Source organism: Amia ocellicauda, chromosome 14, assembly GCF_036373705.1.
Source record: "Amia ocellicauda isolate fAmiCal2 chromosome 14, fAmiCal2.hap1, whole genome shotgun sequence".
Lineage (NCBI taxonomy): Eukaryota > Metazoa > Chordata > Actinopteri > Amiiformes > Amiidae > Amia > Amia ocellicauda.
Genome location: NC_089863.1, coordinates 24,434,464 through 24,455,440, shown reverse-complemented (window position 1 = coordinate 24,455,440; position 20,977 = coordinate 24,434,464). Strand labels below are relative to the sequence as shown.

Below are 20,977 nucleotides of genomic sequence, written 5' to 3'. Positions count from 1 at the left end.
CACACTGACTGACTGACTGACAGACACACTGACTGACTGACACACGGACTGACTTACTGACTGAAATTCTGACTGACTGACACACTGACTGATTGACACACCAGCTGATTGACTGACACACCGACTGATTGACCAATTGATAAACTGGTTGACACACGGACTAAATGTTTGACTGAGACACTTCGGTAAGAAACCCTTGGCCTGGAGGAGATTCTATCCCTCGACAGAGAGACAGACATAGAAACGGGGGGCCGAGAGGGACAGTGCAGGTTTGCTGTAGGTGGCAGTTTTCTGTCTCTGTGTTCCCAGCACAGATGGCCTCTCCCCCCCCCCCACCCCAACACCCTTTGAAAATAATAATGACCAGCTACAAACTCACCTCCCCTGCTGCTATATTTCACAAGTACTCCCCCTCTCCCTCCGTTTTTCTCCCCCTCTCTCACCTCCTCTGTGTTTGTGCTGTAGGCGCATGTGCGGACGCGACAAACAGTTTATGTTTTACTCGGCTCGGAGACTTTGCCCGGGCGCTGTAGGGGGCAGAGAGAGAGAGAGAGAGAGAGAGAGAGAGAGAGAGAGAGAGAGAGAGAGGAAGTGGGGGGTCTCGAATTCCTTCATTCTGTCGAACTCCTATAAACATCAACAACCCCCCGATCTGCGCTCTGATTGGCCAGCACCGCATTCCAGATTTTCTCTGCGGTATATAAGCCCCGCACGGCGCCCGGCGGACAGACTGCGCTCTGTGCGAAAACAGATCCAGACGGAATTACCGAGAACCCCTCAGACTCCTGGAAAACGACACTCACTCACCGACCGCCCGGTTTCCCAATGGTTGTGCAGGTGAAACCCGGCGTCCATCCGAGCACCAAGACGATGGAGGGAAACCAGCACAAAGTGGAGGCTAATATTTTACTCCTGGGAGCCGAAAATGTGGGCAAGTCTGGTGAGTACAATAACGCCAAGAATAATAATTTAGTGTCAGTGTTTCAGTGCTGCTCTTGCTATTGACCTCTGATTATGCTACTACTATAGTACCACTGCTCTACTACTACTCCTATAGATATTGCTAATAATAATATACTTTATTCATTTTGTTATTGTTGCTGGTAAATGAATCGGAACTACTTGGGACGCTCTTACTAAATCTCCCTCTCCTCTCTCTCCAGCGCTCACGGTGCGCTTCATGACCCGCAGATTCATCGGCGAGTACGGGGATATAGGTGAGCAACGACCCCGCACGCAAAACCCGCAGCCTGGACAAATGTGTGCTGCTTTTTTTTTTTTTTTTTTTAAAGGATGTGTTTTCGCTCCATGAAACTGTAAAAAAGTAATTCCACAAACACTTCCAAAATAACCGTGTTTATTGAATCTGCCGATCACGTTTACTCATGTATGCATTTTATTTATTCCAGAATCCATATACAGCCACAGCGACAAGATCGACGGCAAGGACATCTGCTTCAACATCTGGGACTCTCTGTACCAGGAGGTAAGCGATCCGCAGGGGGACACCCGCGCAGTGCTGTCCAGCGTTCTGATTCTAGAGTGTTGGCGACGTTCTGTTCAGCCAGGGTTCCAAGAGCCTTGTATCCTGAGTCGCACTTGTTATCTCGGCACAGACCCTGACCTCCCTCTCCCTCTCTCTGTCCAGAACTGTGCCGACGCCGGCATCATCAGCCAGGAGCAGCTGCGCTGGGCGGACGGCTTCATCCTGGTCTACAGCATCTGCGACCGCCAGAGCTTCCAGGTGGTGCGGCAGCAGGTGCAGAGGATCCGCCAGGCCGGCAGTCGGAGGTGCCGGGGCGGGGCGGGCGGCGGGCCTGTCGCCATGCCGCCCATCGTCATCGTGGGCAACAAGAGGGACCTGCAGCACCGGCGGGAGGTGTCGGCGGAGGAGGGCCGGCTGCTGGCGCTGGCCGCCGGGCCGGACTGCGGCTTCTTCGAGGTGTCCGCCGCCGAGGCGCACCACGGCGCCCTGCTGGTGTTCCACGGCCTGCTGGAGCGCATCAGGGAGGCCCGCGGTGCCAGGAAGGGGAGCGGGGCCGGATCGGGCACCGGGCTGCGCGGCATCGTCCGGAGCGTGTCGGCCGTGTTCGGCAGGAGGAGGACGGAGTGAGGGAGAGGGGGGAAGCGGACTGCACTGATCCACAACGGAGGTGGAGAGGGGGTTGGGATGGAGGGGAGTTGGACACACTGATCAAGATGGAAGAGATGCAGGGAGGAGAGACGGACATGGCTCGTTGGTGCTCGTTGGGGGATCAGCTGAGGGCTTTCTGTACGTTGCAAAGAAAGGACGGAGAGGGAAGCGAAGCTCTTATCACTGCAGTGCAGTGGGCAGTTATTGGTTTTTTTTTTTCCATGGTGGAAATCTATTTAAGAGACTTCAGGGCTTAGACCCTGCTGGACTGGACTGGGCTTGACTAGAAGATGGGGCTTGGGAGGGGAGCCTGGGGAGACCCCTGCTGCCCATGTGACCACATCTCTCCTGTCTGTTGCCTTAATGATGTCATAATGATGCTGGTTTCTGGGTGAAGCAGTCACTGGTGTGGGCTGTGCTGGGGGGGGGGGGTCGGGTGTAGATGCTTGCCCTGCAGGCGTTGGGGAACTGCAGTGTTCTTACTGTACCTGTGTAAATATAAATTATTGTACTATGCCGTGGAGGAATTCGAAGATGTTTGTTTTGAGTGTTTTGTACCTTCAGAAAAATGTCATTCAAAAATGAAATAAAGCTTTGAAGTGACCTGCAGGTTTGTTTATTACATTCTTGTTTCTTGAATCTCTGACCTTTTGGGCCCTCCCCCCGCGGACCCCAACAAAGACAGACCCCCAGAGTCTTGTTCTTTATCAATTTATTTATACTGAAGCGGCAGTTAGGTGTTGCAATCATGTCACACCACAAAACATTAAACATACCTGACAAATGACTACAGCAACACAATAATAGTAATAACATTCATAATGAAAAGAAAGCTGGGGTGAGGCTTCGAGGCTGTCGGTCTACCAGAGGAGGCAGAGCGAGGGCTGAGCGGACAGTGTGGGCGCTGTGCAGCAATAAAACACAATGATGCAGATCAAAACCAAGTGCCACGGGCAGGACACAATGCTAAGGAAACCAGGGTTTAAAACCAGTCTCTGCTGCATCGATCCAAAGCGGCAAACGCGAGGGCCTCGGAACAAGCCAGAGAGTAACGAATTCAAGGTTTTGCACTTGCTTACTTTAGCTCACTTCCCTCTCCCAGGCAGCCGTGTGACAACATTCCCATCTCTTCCCAAAACCAAGAGGGGGGGGGGGGATTTTTTTGTGCCCCTCGGAGCACCTCTCCCCACAAACACAAGAGTGACTGTCCCACGGGAGTCACAACGCAGACAGTAATAATAATAATCAAACTGCGTGCTGAAATGCACAGCTGCTCCTCCGCCCCGTCTCGCCAAAATATGAGTTTTCTGTCGTGAATAAAAAAAGTTTTCTTTCTTTCTTTTTCTTTCTCTCTCTCTCTCCCCCCTTTAAAAAGGCAAACAAAATCCATCACAAATCAAGGCGATGGTGTTGGTTTTGATCACGGTATCGAGGTGTTAAATAAAGTCCCACACAGTCTCATGAATATTCATGCCGTAACAGAGGCTGGGGGAGCTGGCGGCTCGCGGGCGACACTGAGTCACAGACGCGGTTCACAGCGGCGCTCTGACGCCTCCAGCCGTGAGTATCTGCAGAGTACCGGAACCACATCTCTCTCTGATTGCTCGTTATCCAATTATCTAATTCCGGGAATACTATGCTTTGGATGAACAGCACAGGGGGAGAGAGGGAGGGAGCGAGACTGTAATGCAATGGAAGGGAACGCAACAGAAGGGTGAGATCCATGTCCTGCTCCACTGTGGGACCCTCCCTCTCCCTCTCTTGCCCTCTCTCCCTCTCCATCTCCCTCTCTCCTGCCCTCCCTCTTTCCTTCCCTTTCTCTCCCTCCCTTCTGCATGGGAAGGGAGGAGTGAAGGAGGAGTGGGGAGGAATGAGAGGGGAGTGAGGGAGGAGAGAGGAGGAACGAGGAGAAACGAGGGAGGAGAGGGGAGCAGTGAGGGAGGAGAGGGGAGGAACGAGAGGGGAGGAGTGAGGGAGGAGAGGAGGAACGAGGAGGAGTGAGGGAGGAACGAGGGAGGAGAAGGGAGGAACGAGGGGAGTGAGGGAGGAGAGAGGAGGAACGAGGAGGAACAAGGGAGGAGAGGGGAGCAGTGAGGCAGGAGAGGGGTGGAACGAGAGGGGAGGAGTGAGGGAGGAGAGAGGAGGAGTGAGGGAGGAACGAGGGAGGAGAGGGGAGGAGTGAAGGAGGAGAGGGGAGGAACGAGGAGGAGTGAGGGAGGAGAGAGGAGGAACGAGGAGTGAGGGAGGAGAGAGGAGGAACGAGGAGGAACGAGGGAGGAGAGGGGAGCAGTGAGGGAGGAGAGGGGAGGAGTGAAGGAGGAGAGGGGAGGAATGAGGAGGAGTGAGGGAGGAGAGAGGAGGAACGAGGAGTGAGGGAGGAGAGAGGAGGAACGAGGAGGAACGAGGGAGGAGTGGGGAGCAGTGAGGGAGGAGAGGGGAGGAACGAGGAGGAGTGAGGGAGGAACAAGGAGGAACGATGAGGAGTGAGGGAGGAACGAGGGAGGAGAGGGGAGGAGTGAAGGAGGAGAGGGGAGGAATGAGGAGGAGAGAGGAGAGGCAGTGGGGAGTGGAAGCCCACGCCTTACTCCGCCGTCTCCGCCACGTTACTGGCCAGCTCGGGGTGGGCGTGGGCGCTTGGTGGGGCGGGGCTCAGGTACTCGAAGGCGCGCTGGCTCTGGGTGACCAGCTGCATGATGGGCGCCAGCAGCGCGTCGGCGGAGGAGCGGCGCAGCGTGGTGAGCACCGGGGGCGGAGGAGACGGGGAGACGGGCTCTGGCTCGGCGGGCATGGCCAGCCAGTCCAGCTTCCAGCTGCCGCGGCGACCGTTGGCGTTGGTGGGGGAGGGCTTGCCCGTCTGCTCGCGCCGGGAGCGGGCATCCAGGTAGGCCTGGCGCGGGCGGCGGGGTGGCACCATGTCGCTGGAGCTGCGGCGAGACGAGCCGCTGTCGGACATGTCGTCCTGACTGGTCCAGCCCGCGCTCAGCTGCTCGGCCTGTTCCCTCAGCTGCACAGAGAGAGAGAGGGAGAAAAAGTGTTAATGGTGTTGTTGTCTTTATTTGTTAAGCACTTTGAGATCATTTTGCTTATAAAGGCAATACATAAAATAAAGTTGTATATAGCTAGACAGGATGAACACACACAACACAGGGCAGCCCGGAGTGGCCCCCGCTTTGTGCGTGTGTCCTCACGCTCCTGGGCCTCTGGATCAGGCCCCCGTCGCTGTAACTGACAGCCTGTTCTGGCCTGACTTAATCTGGTTACACAAAATGGTTTAATGAGAAAAGCCCCTCCAGCCCCACCATCAGGACCCCGCTGCTCTCAGCCCCCCGGCAGCACGCAGATGCTGCGGCAAGTAGAGCTGGGACACAGTGTTCCCATTGCACTGGCCGCGCACACACACACACACACACACACACACACACACACACACACACACACACACACACACAGAGTTCAGTTCAGTTCAGTTCAATTCAGTTCAATTCAGGTGCTTTACTGGCCATGCAGGAAGTGTTGCCAATGCCTTTATACGAGACACAAATGAGGGGAAATGTATTAGAAGTATTTATTGCAGTGCAGGAGAAAGTGCCTCTCTGTGTCCCCTCTCCTGTCTCTCAGTGACCACAGCACCGGTCCTCTCTGTGTCCCCTCTCCTGTCTCTCAGTGACCACAGCACCGGTCCTCTCTGTGTCCACCTCTCCTGTCTCTCAGTGACCGCAGTGCCGGTCCTCTCTGTGTCCACCTCTCCTGTCTCTCAGTGACCACACTGTCCTCTCTGTCCACCTCTCCTGTCTCTCAGTGACCGCAGTGCCAGTCCTCTCTGTGTCCACCTCTCCTGTCTCTCAGTGACCGCAGTGCCGGTCCTCTCTGTGTCCACCTCTCCTGTCTCTCAGTGACCACACTGTCCTCTCTGTGTCCACCTCTCCTGTCTCTCAGTGACCACATCGCCAGTCCTCTCTGTGTCCACCTCTCCTGTCTCTCAGTGACCGCAGTGCCGGTCCTCTCTTTGTCCACCTCTCCTGTCTCTCAGTGACCGCAGTGCCGGTCCTCTCTGTGTCCACCTCTCCTGTCTCTCAGTGACCACACTGTCCTCTCTGTCCACCTCTCCTGTCTCTCAGTGACCGCAGTGCCGGTCCTCTCTGTGTCCACCTCTCCTGTCTCTCAGTGACCGCAGTGCCGGTCCTCTCTGTGTCCACCTCTCCTGTCTCTCAGTGACCACACTGTCCTCTCTGTGTCCACCTCTCCTGTCTCTCAGTGACCAGTGAGAAATCCCACCCAGGGTGATGTCACCGCATGTGGGTGGCTGCTGCAGATCACCCCCACGCCCCCTGATGTGCCGAGTCCCCCGGACGCAGCGGTCTCCTGGCAGGCTCCCTGTGGGGCTGGTGCTGGTTGAATATTAACGCACACAGCGAGCCTGCAGGAATGCTCATGAATCAGACAGCACACACACCCTCCCCCCCGCGGCTCTGTTACTGCTACCAGCTCCAACAACAGGAACCCCACACAAACACGCTGACACACACAGTGACACACACTGACACCCTGTCACACACAATGACACACACACAGATACAGTGATGCCCTGACACACAAACTGACACACACACACTGACACCCTGACACACTGATACACAATGACACACACTTACACACACTGGCAGGCTGACACTCACACAATCTCTCTCTCACAAACACACAACCACAGACGCATACTGACACACTGACACACACATACTGACACCCAGACAAACTGACACACACTGAAACACAGTCTCACACACACACATGCACACTGACTCATACACAATCTCACACACACACTGACACACAGACAAACTAACACACATAGTCTCACACACATACACACACTCTCTCTTACAAACACACACACAGATGCACACTGACACACACACACACACATACACTGACACTCACTCTCACAAACACACACACACACTGACAGCCAGACAAACTGACACACATTACACGCACACTGACACACACTCTCTCTCTCTCAAACACACACACACACACACACACACACACACACACACATTCCCCCACTCACCCCCCACTAAGCTCTGAAAATAGAAACAGTGGGACGGTCAGTGATTAACCAAAGAGCCAGCCTGGCAGGGTCGAGCCCAGAGAGAGGCTGAGCTACACCAGGGGTCACCTGGGGATGAAACCCGAGCAGCAACGCAGTGTACACCGGCAACCGGCCCTGCTGGCATTCTTGTGGCACTGCGTCAAAGCCCAGGTGAGTGGGTGGGACATGCACGTGGGGTGCAGAGTCTCACCCACCAGGTCGTAGAGGGGCGTGGTGTTGATGAGCAGCTGCAGCAGGATCTTGCTGAGCTCCCGGAGGTCACCCACCACCATGCCCAGGGTGTCCCGGGCCCCAGCGGGCAGCAGGGCGGACAGGCTGTCCGGCCGCAGGGAGAGCAGGTGGCCGGCCAGCGCGGACAGCTGACCGACCGCCAGCGTCTGCAGGGCCTGGAGCTGGTAGACCAGCGCCACATAGCCGGCCGCCAGCCACTGGGCCACACTGACCAGGGTCTCCGCTATGTAGGTCAGACCCACCTGAGAGAGAGGGATGGAGAGAGGGAGAGAGAGAGAGATGTTTACAGGGTGAAAAACAACTTGGGAGTATAGTCAGACGTTATTAATGAATAGTGGGACCATTATATTCAGTGATTAACCATCAGAACACAACATTAAGATCGGAGGCAAGTCTGTGTAGCATCAATAACCCCTGCTGAGAGAGAGAAAGAGAGAAAGAGAAAGAGACACAACCGGCCTCATTCCCAGACTCACTGTGTCCTCAGTCAACTCTCTCTCTCTCATTCTCTTTCTCTCTCTCCCTTTCCCACACTCTCTCTCTCTCCCCTTCCCTCCTTCATTCTCTGTTTCTTCCTCTTTCTTCTTTTCACTCTCTCTCTTCCCCCAAGGTCATTCCGCTCAGGGGACGGCGGTCACACCCCCTCCCCCATCTCCGACTCAAGCCACGTGAATCGAAGTCTGGCGTAAACACGACTCGGCGCACAACAACAACAGCAACAACAACAACGACAATGTTGCTGTCTGCTTATGATTAGAGGGAATATCTGGGTCAACCCATTCAAATATTAAAGAAATTAAACAGGACAAGAAGAGAAAACAGAGGGATGGGGGTGGGAGGGGGCAGGTGGTGTTTTTTGACACACAAACAGAGGAGGAAAAGGAGGAAAAGGGAAAGAACAGGCCAAAAAGTGTGGAGGGAGAGAGAGGGGGGGTTTGAGCGAGTGGGGGGTGAGGGAAGGAGGGAAGAAGAGAAGGAGAGAAAGAGGGAGACAGGCAGAGGGAGACAGGGAGGGAGAGAGGGAAGGTGAGGGGGAGAGGGAGAGGGAGACAGGGAAGGAGAAGGAGACTGAGAGTAGAAGAAAATGGAGGGAGAGAGAGAAAGAGAGAGAGCGACAGATGGAGAGAGCATGTTCCCCTCAGTGCTAGTGCAGAAGCAGCACTCTTGTGGCACAGAGCAGCTCAGAGCCGCCCCCCCGGCCTGGTGCTGCCCAAACGCCGCCCCCTGCCGAGTATCTGGCTCGGTGCTGCTCACGTTCCTCTCTGGATCTTTCTCTCCTCACACCTCTCTCCTCTCCTGTGTGTGTGTGTGTGTGTGTGTGTGTGTGTGTGTGTGTGTGTGAGGCATGGACTGCACACACAGCACCGTCACGCCTCACTGGCTGCCACACATTAACCCCGCACTGCCACCCTGCCTGACAGCTCAGCCCGGTCACCCAGGGGCCAAAGACTGCGCTGCCACACTCGCGGCCTTCACTTTTGTTGAGTGTGTGTGTGTGTGTGTGTGTGTGTGTGTGTGTTGTTGTTTGGGAGGGAATGAGGGAGGGTAAGTGCTTGAACTTCGAAGAAAATGTATTTTACAAAATGAAGAAAGACAGACAGAGAAAGAGAGAAGACACATAAGAGATAAAATCCAAAGGCACAAGAGAAAGAAAGAGAAAGAGCAGAGAGAAGAGAGAGAGAGAGACACACATAACAACATACATGACATTGGTCACGCACATCCACCCTCGGGCCTAAACGTTCGTGTAAACCTGTGCCATGTCCCTCCCCACGCCTGTCAGTCAGAGCCAAAAGGGGTTATTTTCTAGCAGCCTAGTTCTGAAAAAGGTCTTTGCCCCGCATTGCTCTTCGTCTGTATGTCCCTCCACTCCTCTGTCACTGTAGATCTCTGTCCCCCCCCCTCACTCTCTCTCTCTCGGTATCTGTCTATCTCTGCGGCAGCAGCAGCAGCGAGCTCCCAAGGCACACGTAGGCACTGTCCCAGAGGACACGTCTGCAGCCAGCGTCCCCGTGCAGCAGCTGACATCTGTCCCACACACTCACTAACACTCACACACACTCATTTATGAATTAAATTAATGTCTGTTTGACCGCTCTTAAATACACAACATTAAAAAACAACAATAAATATGAATCATGTTTGTATCGCACACCTGTCACTGTGCGGGTTCAGTATCAGTGCGTTCGTATCTACAGTGCGTACGTGAGTGTGTGTGAGAACTTGACTTTTAGGCTAGTTCCTCGCCTTCTGTTATAAGGAGAGCCAGATGCTGGTGGCTCTCTTTCTCTCTTACTCTTTCTCTCTCTTTCCACATCTCTCTGGCTCTCCCTCCTTCTCCCCTTATCTCTCTGTCTCTCTCTCGACTTCAATTTCAATTTCAATTTAAGAAGCTTTACTGGCAATACAAATTTGTGTTGCCAAAGCAATTGAGCATTACATACATGTATGGAAAATAAATAAAATAATAAATCACAAGTCTCTCTCTCTCTCTCCCTCCCTCTCCACAACTCTCTCCCCCCACCCCCCATCTCTCTCTCCCTCTCTTTCCCTCCCTATTCCCATCTCTCTCTCTCCCTCTCCATCTCAAATTCAAATTCAAATTCAAAACAAGCTTTATTGGCATGATATGTTTTCACACAAGTATTGCCAAAGCAATTGGGTACATCTCTCTCTCTATCCCTCTCCCTCTCCCTCCCCCCATCTCTCTGCTCCTCTCCCCAGCTCTTTCCCTCTCTTTCTCTACCTCTCTGCCTCTCTCTCCCTCGATTTCCCTCCCTCTCTCCATCTCTCTCCACCTCTCCCCATCTCTTTCCCTCTCTCTACCTCTCCCTCCCTCCCCCATCTCTCTCATTCCCTCTCCCTCCACATCCCCATCTCTTTCCCTCCCTCTCCCCATCTCTCTCTCTCCCTCCCCATCTCTCTATCCCTCTCCCTCTCTCCCTTTCTATGTCCACATCTCTCTCTACCTCGCTTTCCCTCCCTCTCCCCATCTCTCTCTCCCTCTCCCTCCCCATCCCCATCTCTCTCTATCCCTCTCCCCATCTCTCTCTACCTCGTTTGCCCTCCCTCTCCCCATCTCTCTCCTCCTCTCCCCAGCTCTCTTTCCCTCTTTCTTTACCTCTATGTCTCTACCTCTGTCTCTCTCCCTCCCTCCCTCTCCCCATCTCTCTCCCTCCCTCTCTCTCTCTCTCTGTCTGTGTGTGGGTCCATGTCTGCCAGACCTCCACAGGGACCCTGCTCTGGAACACTTAATTACCCGCCAGCCCCGCTATAATAACCTGCTTCCCCGTCTCTGGCCCTGGGCAGCTGTGTCTCAACATGTAGGCCGGAAGCCGGGTCGTGCCGGGGGCAGGGGCGGACAGCTGCGCCATGGCACTGAGCACGTATCCAGACTGCAGCACAGCGAGGCGGTCTGTACATCAGCCCACACAGCTCGAGCACACAGCGGCTGGGGCTGGGGCGGGGGGGCAGAGCGTGGACTGGGACTGGGGCTCAGGTGTGCCCGTGCAGGGCTGTCACGGCCGTCAGGGCTGTCATTTTGTGTCAGTGCGTGTCACAGTGTGTCAGTGTGTGTCGCAGTGCGTCAGTGCGTGTCTTAGTGTGTCAGTGCATGTCACAGTGAGTCAGTGCTTGCGTGTCACAGCGTGTCAGTGCGTTCCGCAGTGAGTCAGTGCGTGGTGTTGCAGTGCGTCAGTGCGTGCGTGTCATAGTGTGTCAATGCGTGTCTTAGAGTGTCAGAGAGTGTCTTTGTGTTTCAGTGCATGTCACAGTGAGTCTGTGTGGGTGTCATAGTGTGTCAGTGCATGTCGCAGTGAGTCAGTGTGTGTCACATTGACTCAGTGTGTGGTATTGCAGTGTGTCAGTCATAGTGTGTCAGTGCGTGTCGCAGTGTGTCGGTGTGTGTTGCAGTGCGTCAGTGCGTGTTGCAGTGTGTCAGTGCGTGACGTTGCAGTGTGTCAGCGCATGTGGAGGCTCACCGTGTCGGCCAGCTGTCTCAGGGTGTCCAGGCCGTGCTCTACCTGGTCCCAAAACAGCAGGGCCTGGTGGTAGGAGAGCAGCCCCACATGCAGCAGCAGCCCCCGCACACGCAACGCCATGCCCGGGCCACCCTCCTCGTCCTCACTGTCCTCATAGGGCTGCATCCTCTGCGCCAGCTCCCACGCTGCGAGAGAGAAAGAAAGGAAGAAAGAAAAGGCATCGAATCATGTGTAGAACATTACAAATCATGAAACAGTCGCTGACAATGGCAGGGTCTGAGCCCGAGTGACAGACAGACGTGCAGAGATTAGCATGTTTTGGCCTCTGTTTGCTCTGGCAGGTTGACAGGTTAAGGATGGAATGTACGCGGGCAGGAAGTGACGTCACCGCTATCAGACGTGCCACAGAGCTCGGCACGTAAACAAGCCAGGCAATCAAAACACAAGATGTAAAAATAAAAGGAGACATGCCCAAAAAGATGACAAGACTCCTCCAGCTGCACGTCTCTCAGTGCAGTGTCGCCCCTCAGGGAGGAACATGAGCCCCTTTAAATACCTATTATTACATATTGTTTTAATTGATATTTATAACATCATGAGAGTTGTTTGTAAGTCGCTGTAATGATTATTGCTAAGGAATGGTCTAATGGTTTATTATTATTTTAAATCAATGTGTTGCTGCCTGTTTTTACTGTAGAGAGCTTGGGAATGTGTGTATGTGAAAGGCGCTATATATAATAAAGACACATTCACACACACATACACACCCTCACACAATCTCACCCACGCACATACACACAAACATATACTCACTCATACACACTCTCACACACACACAAACTCTCACACTCTCTCACTCTCTCTCTCACACACACACCCACAAATACAAACACACACACACTCTCACTAACACACAAACACACTCACACACACACACACACACACATACACACACACACAGACACTCTCACACACCCACCCACACACTCACACTCTCTCACACTCAGACACTCACGCACTCAAACTCACAGACAAGGCTTTGGCTCCCTCTAGTGGGTGAAACTGATTTGGGTCAGATTTAAATTGATGCTGTAAATAAACCCTGTTTCCTGTCCCTGCTCTCTCCCTCCCTCCCTCCCTCACTCACTCAGCTCGTCGCTCAGGGGCAGGTAGAGTTGGGCCGCCTCCTCAGAGCGGCTCAGCAGCTCGTCCAGCCCGGAGGCCAGGGCCCCCCCGAGGGCGGAGCGCTGCAGCGCGTGCAGCTGGGTCGCCACAAGGACGCGCGACCCCTCCACCACCGAGCTGGTCCGGTCCGCCACCCGGTCCATCTCCTTGTTCACCCGCAGCTGGAGGTCGTCCAGGGTCAGGTACAGGGCGTCCTTCAGATGACCAATCACCTGGGATTGGGGGCAGAGTCGGAGGGAGAGAGAGAGGAGGCATTAATACAGACTGACTGACTATCTGAGTGAAAAACTGACTACATTAATCCAACATTGAGAGAGAGAGAGAGAGGGACAGACGCAGGAAGTGGCACCTCCTCTGCGGACTGCTGCAGGACGGGGAATCTCTTCTCCAGCTGGTCCAGCCCCATGCAGGCATAGCTGTTGGCAACCGCGACTGTGGAGAGAGATTGTGAAGATGATCCAGTTTCTCAGCCTTATCGAAGGACTTCTCTCTCTCTCTCTGCCCCTCTCATACTCTCTGTCCCTCTCTCTCACTCTGTGTCCCTCTCACTCTCTTCCTGTCTCTCTCTCTGTGTCCCTCTCTCTCTTGCTCTTTCTGTCACCTCTCTCTTTGTGCCCCTCTGTGTCCGTCTCTCTGTCCTGCTCTCTCTCTTTCTCTGTCCCGGTCTCTCTCTTTCTATGTCCCTCTCTTTCTCTGCCCCTCTCTCTCTGTGTCCCTCTCACTCTCTCTGTCCCCCTCTTTCTCTCTCTTTCTCCGGCTCACTCACGCTGGGGCTCCAGTCTGTCCAGGAGGGGCGCAGCCTGCTGGGCGGTGGCCAGGGTCAGGCTGCGGAGGCTCAGCTCGGCCACGGCTCCCACCCAGGCCAGCAGGGGCAGCCGGCCCTTGGCCTCCAGATACACCGAGGCCACCACCTGCAGCGTGGAGCTGACCAGGGGCAGCTGGGCGGCGCGGAGCATGGCGCTGGCCTGGAGGGGCGGCACGGGGTTACTTATAGGACTGTTACTACTACAACTACAAAGAATACTACTACTGGTACTATGATGACTACTACTACACTTAATAATACTACTGCTGCTACTATGACAACTACTACTACACAGAATACTACTACTGGTACTATGACGACTACTACTACACTTAATAATACTACAGCTACTACTACGACAACTACTACTACACAGAATACTACTACTACACATCATAATTATACTGCTGCTGCTACTGCACATAATACAACCGATACTACTACTACACATTCTAATACTAGTGCTACTACTACTACACAACAAATACAACTGCTACTACTACTACTACACATAATAATACTACTGAACCTCCAACTACACATTCTAATACTAGTGATACTACTACTACACATAATACAGGTGCTGTTACTACTACACATAATAATAATATTATAATACAAATAATACTACTGCTACTGCTACTCTTAATAACACTACTCCTCCTCATAATACTATTACTACCTATAATTATACTATTAATAAATACGAATAATGATGTAATTTGGTCTTTAATGAAAAAAAAAAAAGCCAGAGACTTCAACAAATGTCCTGGACTGTACTGGACTGTACCGGAACATGCTTACCTCACTGTTGTAATGTATGGAATCTGACATTCTGCCACAGAAGCTCTGAAGGGAAAACAAGAAACAAAAACTGATTCAAAAAACAAAAACAAAGCAGTTTTTTGTTGTAAAAAGCAACACAAGGCCCTGCGGTTCAGCATGACAACTCATACAGGTTTCTGGAGATTATTAAACTGCATAAAAACATGAAAGAACAGGACAGGAGTCGTTCACAGCCCAAACCACCACCGCGTGGCCAATGAGATCTGGGACGGTGGTTAGACAACCCCAGGGTGTGTGGGGGGAGGCAGTTACATCAAAACAAAAGAGGGTTCAGCAATAGTGCCGTTGCGATTGACGACACCATTTTTTACGAAAACAACAACAAAAACAATGTGTCTTTTTAAGTCTGCTTGGTGGGGGGGACGACACATTATTGTGTTAAAAAGACCCCCCAACCAGTTATGGAAAGATCCCCGGCTTGCCTTCCAATTATTACAGTAGGTCACATCAGCCACCTTTTCATAACTGGGCGCACAACATGACACGGAAAACTGAAAACCAACGGACAAATCAGCAACACAGACACACACGCATTGATGGACCTGAAACACATGCAATTAAATGCATCCATTCAGGCTGTGGGAAGCTAGCGTTCTATTAAATAATAATAAAAAAGTGATTCACTACACAATGTCAAGCACTATTCACCCACAACAGTTAGACATACTTCTGGGATTCATATAAAACAGTGGTTCCCAACCCTGGTTTTAATTCCAACCGAGCTCTCAATTACTTAATTGAACCCTTAATTGATGTACTTTGATTACATTTGAATGTTTAATTTGTGTAACTGGTATAAAGTTGGTTCCTTAATAAGATAATATTTTCCTTAGACAATTTTATACTTCACTTAAAACCCCTACTGTTAAAAATAATGAAAAGGCTTTGATTTAAGAATTTGTTCAATTAAGGGTCAATTAAGTAATTGAGAGCTCGGTTGGAACAAAAAACAGCAGAGGGGCCAGGGCTGGGAACCCCTGATATAAAACATAATGACTTACCTGCCCTGCTTAGCAGTCCCTTAAGAAGATGACGGTTCTTGAAAAGATGGATGGATAGATTGAGACGTGCCTGAGACCACTTCTCTCTCTCTCCTCTCTCTCTCAGCTTCTGAGCTCTTGTGAGGACTCCCCTGTGGACGCCCTCCTTCCTCCGTCTGTCCCAAATCTCTTCTGTCCTTCCCTTCTCCTCCCCCACCGCTCTGCCTTTCTTCTCCCCATGACGAGGCCAGCAAGGAGTGGATCAGGATTTGGCACGGTGGGCCACCATGTGACCGCGCTGCTCCAACAGGGGGAAAATTGGAAAATCGCAGCTTCCATTCGCAGCGTGAAGAAGAATGAGATCTACAGGCCTGTGAGAGTCACACGAGACTCTCCAGCCCTGGTCCTGCAGAGACACAGTCCAGTCCAGCAGGGTCTCAGCCCTGGTCCTGCAGAGACACAGTCCAGTCCAGCAGGAACTCAGCCCTGGTCCTAGAGAGACACAGTCCAGTCCAGCAGGAACTCAGCCCTGGTCCTAGAGAGACACAGTCCAGTCCAGCAGGGTCTCAGCCCTGGTCCTGCAGAGACACAGTCCCAAATTACCTACTTTCATGTAATTAGTGTATTATCATGTATAAAGTGTATTAAAGTCTCGATCAAATCAACTACACATTAAACTGGGCAAATGTTACATCAAGGAGAAGAAAATACACATTGTGAGCCAACGCAGCGTGTGTCACTGGCAGCCCTGGGGGGACAGCAGAGAGGGTGTGAGCGATCAGGGGGTCCAGGGAGGAGGGCTGGGAAAAGTTGGACTCGGGCTGCGATGCCCTCTCACTGCTAGGTTAATTGGTGGCACAGGGTTTGGTAACCAACTATCAAGCACTTGCTAATTGTCTGGATTGATGAGAAAGAGACAGAGAGGGACAGTGAGAGGGGGGGGACAGAGAGAGAGAGGGGACAGAGAGGGGGATACTGACAAAGAGAGAGAGGGGGACAGCGAAACAGAGAAAGTGGACAGAGAGAGGGACACAGAGACAGAGAGGGAGGGGACAGAGAGACAGAAAAAGGGGGAGCAGAGAGAAGGACAGAGAGAGAGGGACAGAGAGGGGGGACAGAGAAAGAGAGGACAGAGAGGGACAGAGAGAGAAGGGGGCAGAGAGAGGGACAGAGAAAGCGAGAGAGTCATGACAATGTTTTTGATACATATACCAAATATGGATTATATTTAACTTTATTTTACTTTATTTCAGTATGTATGGTATTTGTTCCAATGCATCTTGTCATGTTATGTTTGTCTTGTTTGAAAGTACATCTGTATCTGCTTTGGGTATACTATGATAGGTCATGCCAATAAAGCACCTTTTGAATTTGAATTTTGAATTTGAATTGGAATAGAGTGTATTATTTATGTTTTGGGTGTGTTTTATTTGATTGAGAGAACAAAATCTTGCAATCACTCATCCAATCTCACGCAGACACACACTTCCAACTCTCTCACAGAAACAGCCCGGCCAAAACAAACAACCCAAAGAAATCCACACAAACAGTTCTAGAAACCAAGACTTTTATTACTGAAAAACAACTGCGACCGTTCAGATTGATGCTTCGGTAATCGGCCTCGGGTCACAGGCAGACCTCGTGACAGGCAGCACCGCGCGGCTCGAGAGACTGGCGCCTCGGATGGTTGAACCCAGAGCGCGGCAAAGTTCAAAGGCCAAGGAGGGGTTGGCCACACTTGCACAGGACGCACACCCGTTTTAACGCACCCGTCGCATCCCGACCCCACGTCGCAACAAAGATCCGCAGCTCAGTTCCTTCAGTTCATAACTACTGTGCGTCTGTTGAAGTGTGATTGAACCGAACAAAGACACACACAAGCTACACAACAACTTCTCACACACACTAGCTCTTAAAACAGTGTCTGTCACCCTCTAGGGGCTGAATCAGTGTCTCAACACATACAACATACAACCGCAGTTTAATAAAAACGGTATTTATTAAATTGAATGAATCACCGAATGGGTTTAATAATTCCTGTGCAAGGTGTGTGTACATTTACACACACAAACACACACAGACAAGTCTTATTCATATATTAATTTAATGACAGCATTAAAAGTGAGAGAGATGCAAAGTTATACAGTATATATGCCGTGCCAATCAAGCACCTTGAGTTTATTTACAGAGTTGCTGTACAAAGCAGGGTCACGCACTGATACTGCAGGCGTCGTTGAGGGGCGGGAGGCGTTACACATCCCACCGGTATAAACACCCGAAATCTCACACCACCCAAGACAGGGGCCCTCACGTGGGGCGACACAGGGACCGGGGGCCCCAGGGAGGTCCGGACTGTGACGGACATTCGTAGTGATAAAGAGTCAGCCGTATTAAAGGGGACGGGGCCAACAATACATTTCCCCTGATCTTGCCGGTTGATGCAGGGGAATCCCGGATAAGGGGGCGGGGTCAGGGGAAATGCATCAACGGCCCCACCCCCTTCTCCGGGATTCCCCTGCATCAACCGTCAAGACAAGTACAGACTGTGCAAAAGGCGCTACACCGTCAACGTCCGCTGCCAGGCTGAAGTGTCTCTGAATGGAGCGCTACGGGAGCAACTCAGCTCTCAGAACATAATAAAAACAATATAAATGAATCATTCAAAAAAATAAACAAAACAAAGACAAGCTTTCAGTCAGTGATGGGCAGTTAGTGTCCGATTGTTATTCCCCCACGGCAGTCAGAGAGGACAAGTCTGGCTGTTAAGGGGGACCAGTGGAGGGGATTTAATGTTTCCAAGTTGGTCCGAAGGGGGCGGGGCACCAGTCTGACTGTGTTACTAAGGGAGGGCAGAGACTGACAGTGAAACTACCTGGATTTAGAGAAATATTCAACGGAAGAAGCACGGAATGAGACACGCACACACGCCGGGATACACACGCACACATACACGTAGGGACACGCACAGAGACACACACATGCAGGGACACGCACAGAGACACACACGCACATACACACACACACACACAGGGACACAGTGAGGCATGCACTACAGTCTGGTTGCGGCCGGCGTCCCTTTTCTTTCCTACGCTTTTAAAACAAGAACAAAAATCCGATCGTCTTCAATAACCCGACTGGGTGGCCAGACGACTGACTGACAGACTGTCCAACCGACCGATCGATTCCCAGATGGATAGAGGGACAGAGGGACAGACTGGCTGGTGTCCTCAGGGCTTGAGCTTCAGCCAGGGGTGCAGGATGGTGAGGATGGACAGCAGGGAGGATGCCAGGCCGCAGGCGCCCACGAAGCCCCGGCTGCTCTTATACAGGCCCAGGCCGTCCAGCGGGATGAAGATGTCGCACAGGTTCTTGGCCAGGTCCAGCAGCAGGGGCGGGTTGGCGCGCAACACGCGGGCCACAAGCAGAAGCTCTCGCTTCAGACGCTCGGGGAGGGTGCTGGCGGGGTAGGGTCCGGAGGGGGAGGACACGGCGAAGACCCCGGGCGCGTCTCCGTTTTCCGGGGACGCGCTGCCGCCGGCCCCCCAGCCACCCTTGCCACCCCGGCGCTCTCGCTCCACCAGGAGGTTGATCTCGTAGGCGTCCCGGCTCAGGCTGACGATCAGGGCGAAGAGGAAGTACCTGCGGGGAGAGGACGGGGAGGAGAAGCCACAATTAAAGACAGTCCGGACCCTCCCTCTCTCCAACCCTTTACCTCCCTACTCCCTCTCTCCCTCTCTTCCACCCCTTCACCTCCCTACTCCCCCTCTGCCACACACACGCACCTGTAAGACCTCTGGCTCCACTTGTACTGGTCCAGGTAAGGCAGCAGGCCCGTGCGTCCGGCCCACAGCACGTTGTCGCAGGCATAGTAGAGTGCGCGGTTCAGGTGCGCCACGGTGATGCACAGGCGTAGCACGCAGTCCGACAGGTGGATCGCCCGCTGCGCCGCCACCACAGCCTCCACCGAGCTGCCCAGACGCATCACTGCGGCGAGAGAGACACGGGCAGGGGTTAATTAAGCGTGTGTGTGTGTGTGTACAAATACATACATAATCTGCACTACGACGGATATACTCACACTTCCTCCCGTGGCTCAGGTGCGTCTCTAGGGCCTTGATCTTGGCCAGCAGTTCAGCAGTGGCCCCGGACTTCTTCAGCGTGTGGCCCAGCAGCACACAAGCATACTGCGCAGCTCTGTGGGGGAGAGACACACATGGTAAATACACACACATGCATGATGAAGAGACACAGACTAAAGACACAAACACACACACATGCACGATAAAGATGCACATGGAGTAAAAACACATGCAGTAAAGACACACACACAGAAAAAACACAGTAAACACATACACGATGTACGCACACAGAGAAAAAGACACAGTAAACATACACAAATGCATGATAAAGTAAAACACATACAGTAAAGACACACACACAAAGTAAACACACACATACAGTAGAGAGAGTAAAGACAGTAAAGGCACACATACACGACAGAGACAAAGTAAAGACACATACACAAGTAAAGACAGAGTAAAGACATACAGTAAAGACACATTCACAATGACACACACACAAAATACCACGCCACACTACTGTACAGAACAAGTCAAGAGAATAAGCAAAGAAAAATTCAAACATCACAATACAGCACACACCACAGTGACAGTGAAGAGTCCAGCAGGGCTCAGGCACACACAAACACACACAAACAGCCCAGCGGGACCTGGTACAGGAAACACAAAACAATCACGACCACACAAACGAGAGTTGCCACAATGAACGGGCAAGCCCACATGCTGTGCAAAACACAACCGCTGTAAAGACTACGACAATGACCACAATACTATACCAAAACACACAAAAAGGGGGCACAAAACTGTAGGGAAATATTTCACCATCTTTTCGTTCGTTAGTTATGTTTTCAAATCCATCACAGTTCAACTGACATGTATTGATCCTAGGAATCAGATATTGCCTGTAGAGCGCAAAGGAAACCCCCAGCCTTCCCTGTAACACAACGCAACCCGTTTACCTGATCCTCCCGGGAGGACACACGTGCCTGAGGACCCTCCTGCACAGCACCACGGAGGAGAGCACGATCTTCATGGTCAATACAGGTCTGCGGTCGTGTGCCAAACTCTCCTGCATTTATACCCTGACTTTTAATGCCATCAGCTTCCCTCCTCCCAGGCGGACCTGTTTTGGGCTGCCCTTCTTCATCATCAACCACCCTGGAACGCCAAGGCCTGGACATTGTTCCCATCCCTCAGACCAGTCACACCTCACAGTCCAGGAGCTGGCCTTGTTTGCACCTCACTGCCCGGATTAAAGGCCGCTAACGATCCTGTACTGACTAATCACCCGAAAGCAGTGCCTTGATCACCACAGCCCGGCACTTCCATTGTTGTGATAAAGGTCCGCAGACAGAGGAGGTTCTGACCCTAAATGTCATTGTAAGCCTACTCAAGAGGAAAATACTTTTTATTCCCCTGTTATATTGATCTTATTTTGATCATTTGTAGGCCATTGTGGTTTTGTTTTAGTGTTCAGTGTTGTTATGGCAGGATGGGACGTGCTGATCGTTGTGATGTGATCATCGTTAAAGCCACACAGTCAACCTCCAACACAACACGACTGAAAGACATGGCTGGAACACTTAAACACAAACAAAACATTGCAACCAAGTCTTACCCATCA

The 20,977-nt window shown here is 52.2% G+C and overlaps 3 protein-coding genes across 3 annotated transcripts; 1 reads left to right on the top strand and 2 right to left on the bottom strand.

Moving 5' to 3' along the window:
* The first annotated feature begins 635 nt into the window (after positions 1 to 635).
* Positions 636 to 2,743, top strand: LOC136767497 (ras-related and estrogen-regulated growth inhibitor-like protein). The gene is made up of 4 exons (XM_066721298.1): positions 636 to 940; positions 1,164 to 1,217; positions 1,410 to 1,486; positions 1,649 to 2,743. Exons 1-4 carry the CDS (start codon positions 826 to 828, stop codon positions 2,111 to 2,113), a joined length of 711 nt encoding a protein of 236 aa, XP_066577395.1. The 5' UTR covers positions 636 to 825; the 3' UTR covers positions 2,114 to 2,743.
* Positions 2,744 to 2,835: 92 nt separating this feature from the next.
* On the bottom strand, positions 2,836 to 15,471 carry plin6 (perilipin 6). Its single transcript, XM_066721297.1, has 8 exons — positions 15,296 to 15,471; positions 14,253 to 14,297; positions 13,410 to 13,608; positions 12,993 to 13,075; positions 12,606 to 12,855; positions 11,459 to 11,643; positions 7,442 to 7,720; positions 2,836 to 5,138 (listed from the first exon to the last, which is right to left on the bottom strand). Exons 2-8 carry the CDS (start codon positions 14,280 to 14,282, stop codon positions 4,716 to 4,718), a joined length of 1,449 nt encoding a protein of 482 aa, XP_066577394.1. The 5' UTR covers positions 14,283 to 14,297; positions 15,296 to 15,471; the 3' UTR covers positions 2,836 to 4,715.
* A 1,353-nt stretch (positions 15,472 to 16,824) lies between these two features.
* On the bottom strand, positions 16,825 to 20,477 carry LOC136767495 (peroxisomal membrane protein 11B). The gene is made up of 3 exons (XM_066721295.1): positions 19,353 to 20,477; positions 19,057 to 19,258; positions 16,825 to 18,913 (listed from the first exon to the last, which is right to left on the bottom strand). Exons 1-3 carry the CDS (start codon positions 19,675 to 19,677, stop codon positions 18,502 to 18,504), a joined length of 939 nt encoding a protein of 312 aa, XP_066577392.1. The 5' UTR covers positions 19,678 to 20,477; the 3' UTR covers positions 16,825 to 18,501.
* Positions 20,478 to 20,977: the final 500 nt, after the last annotated feature.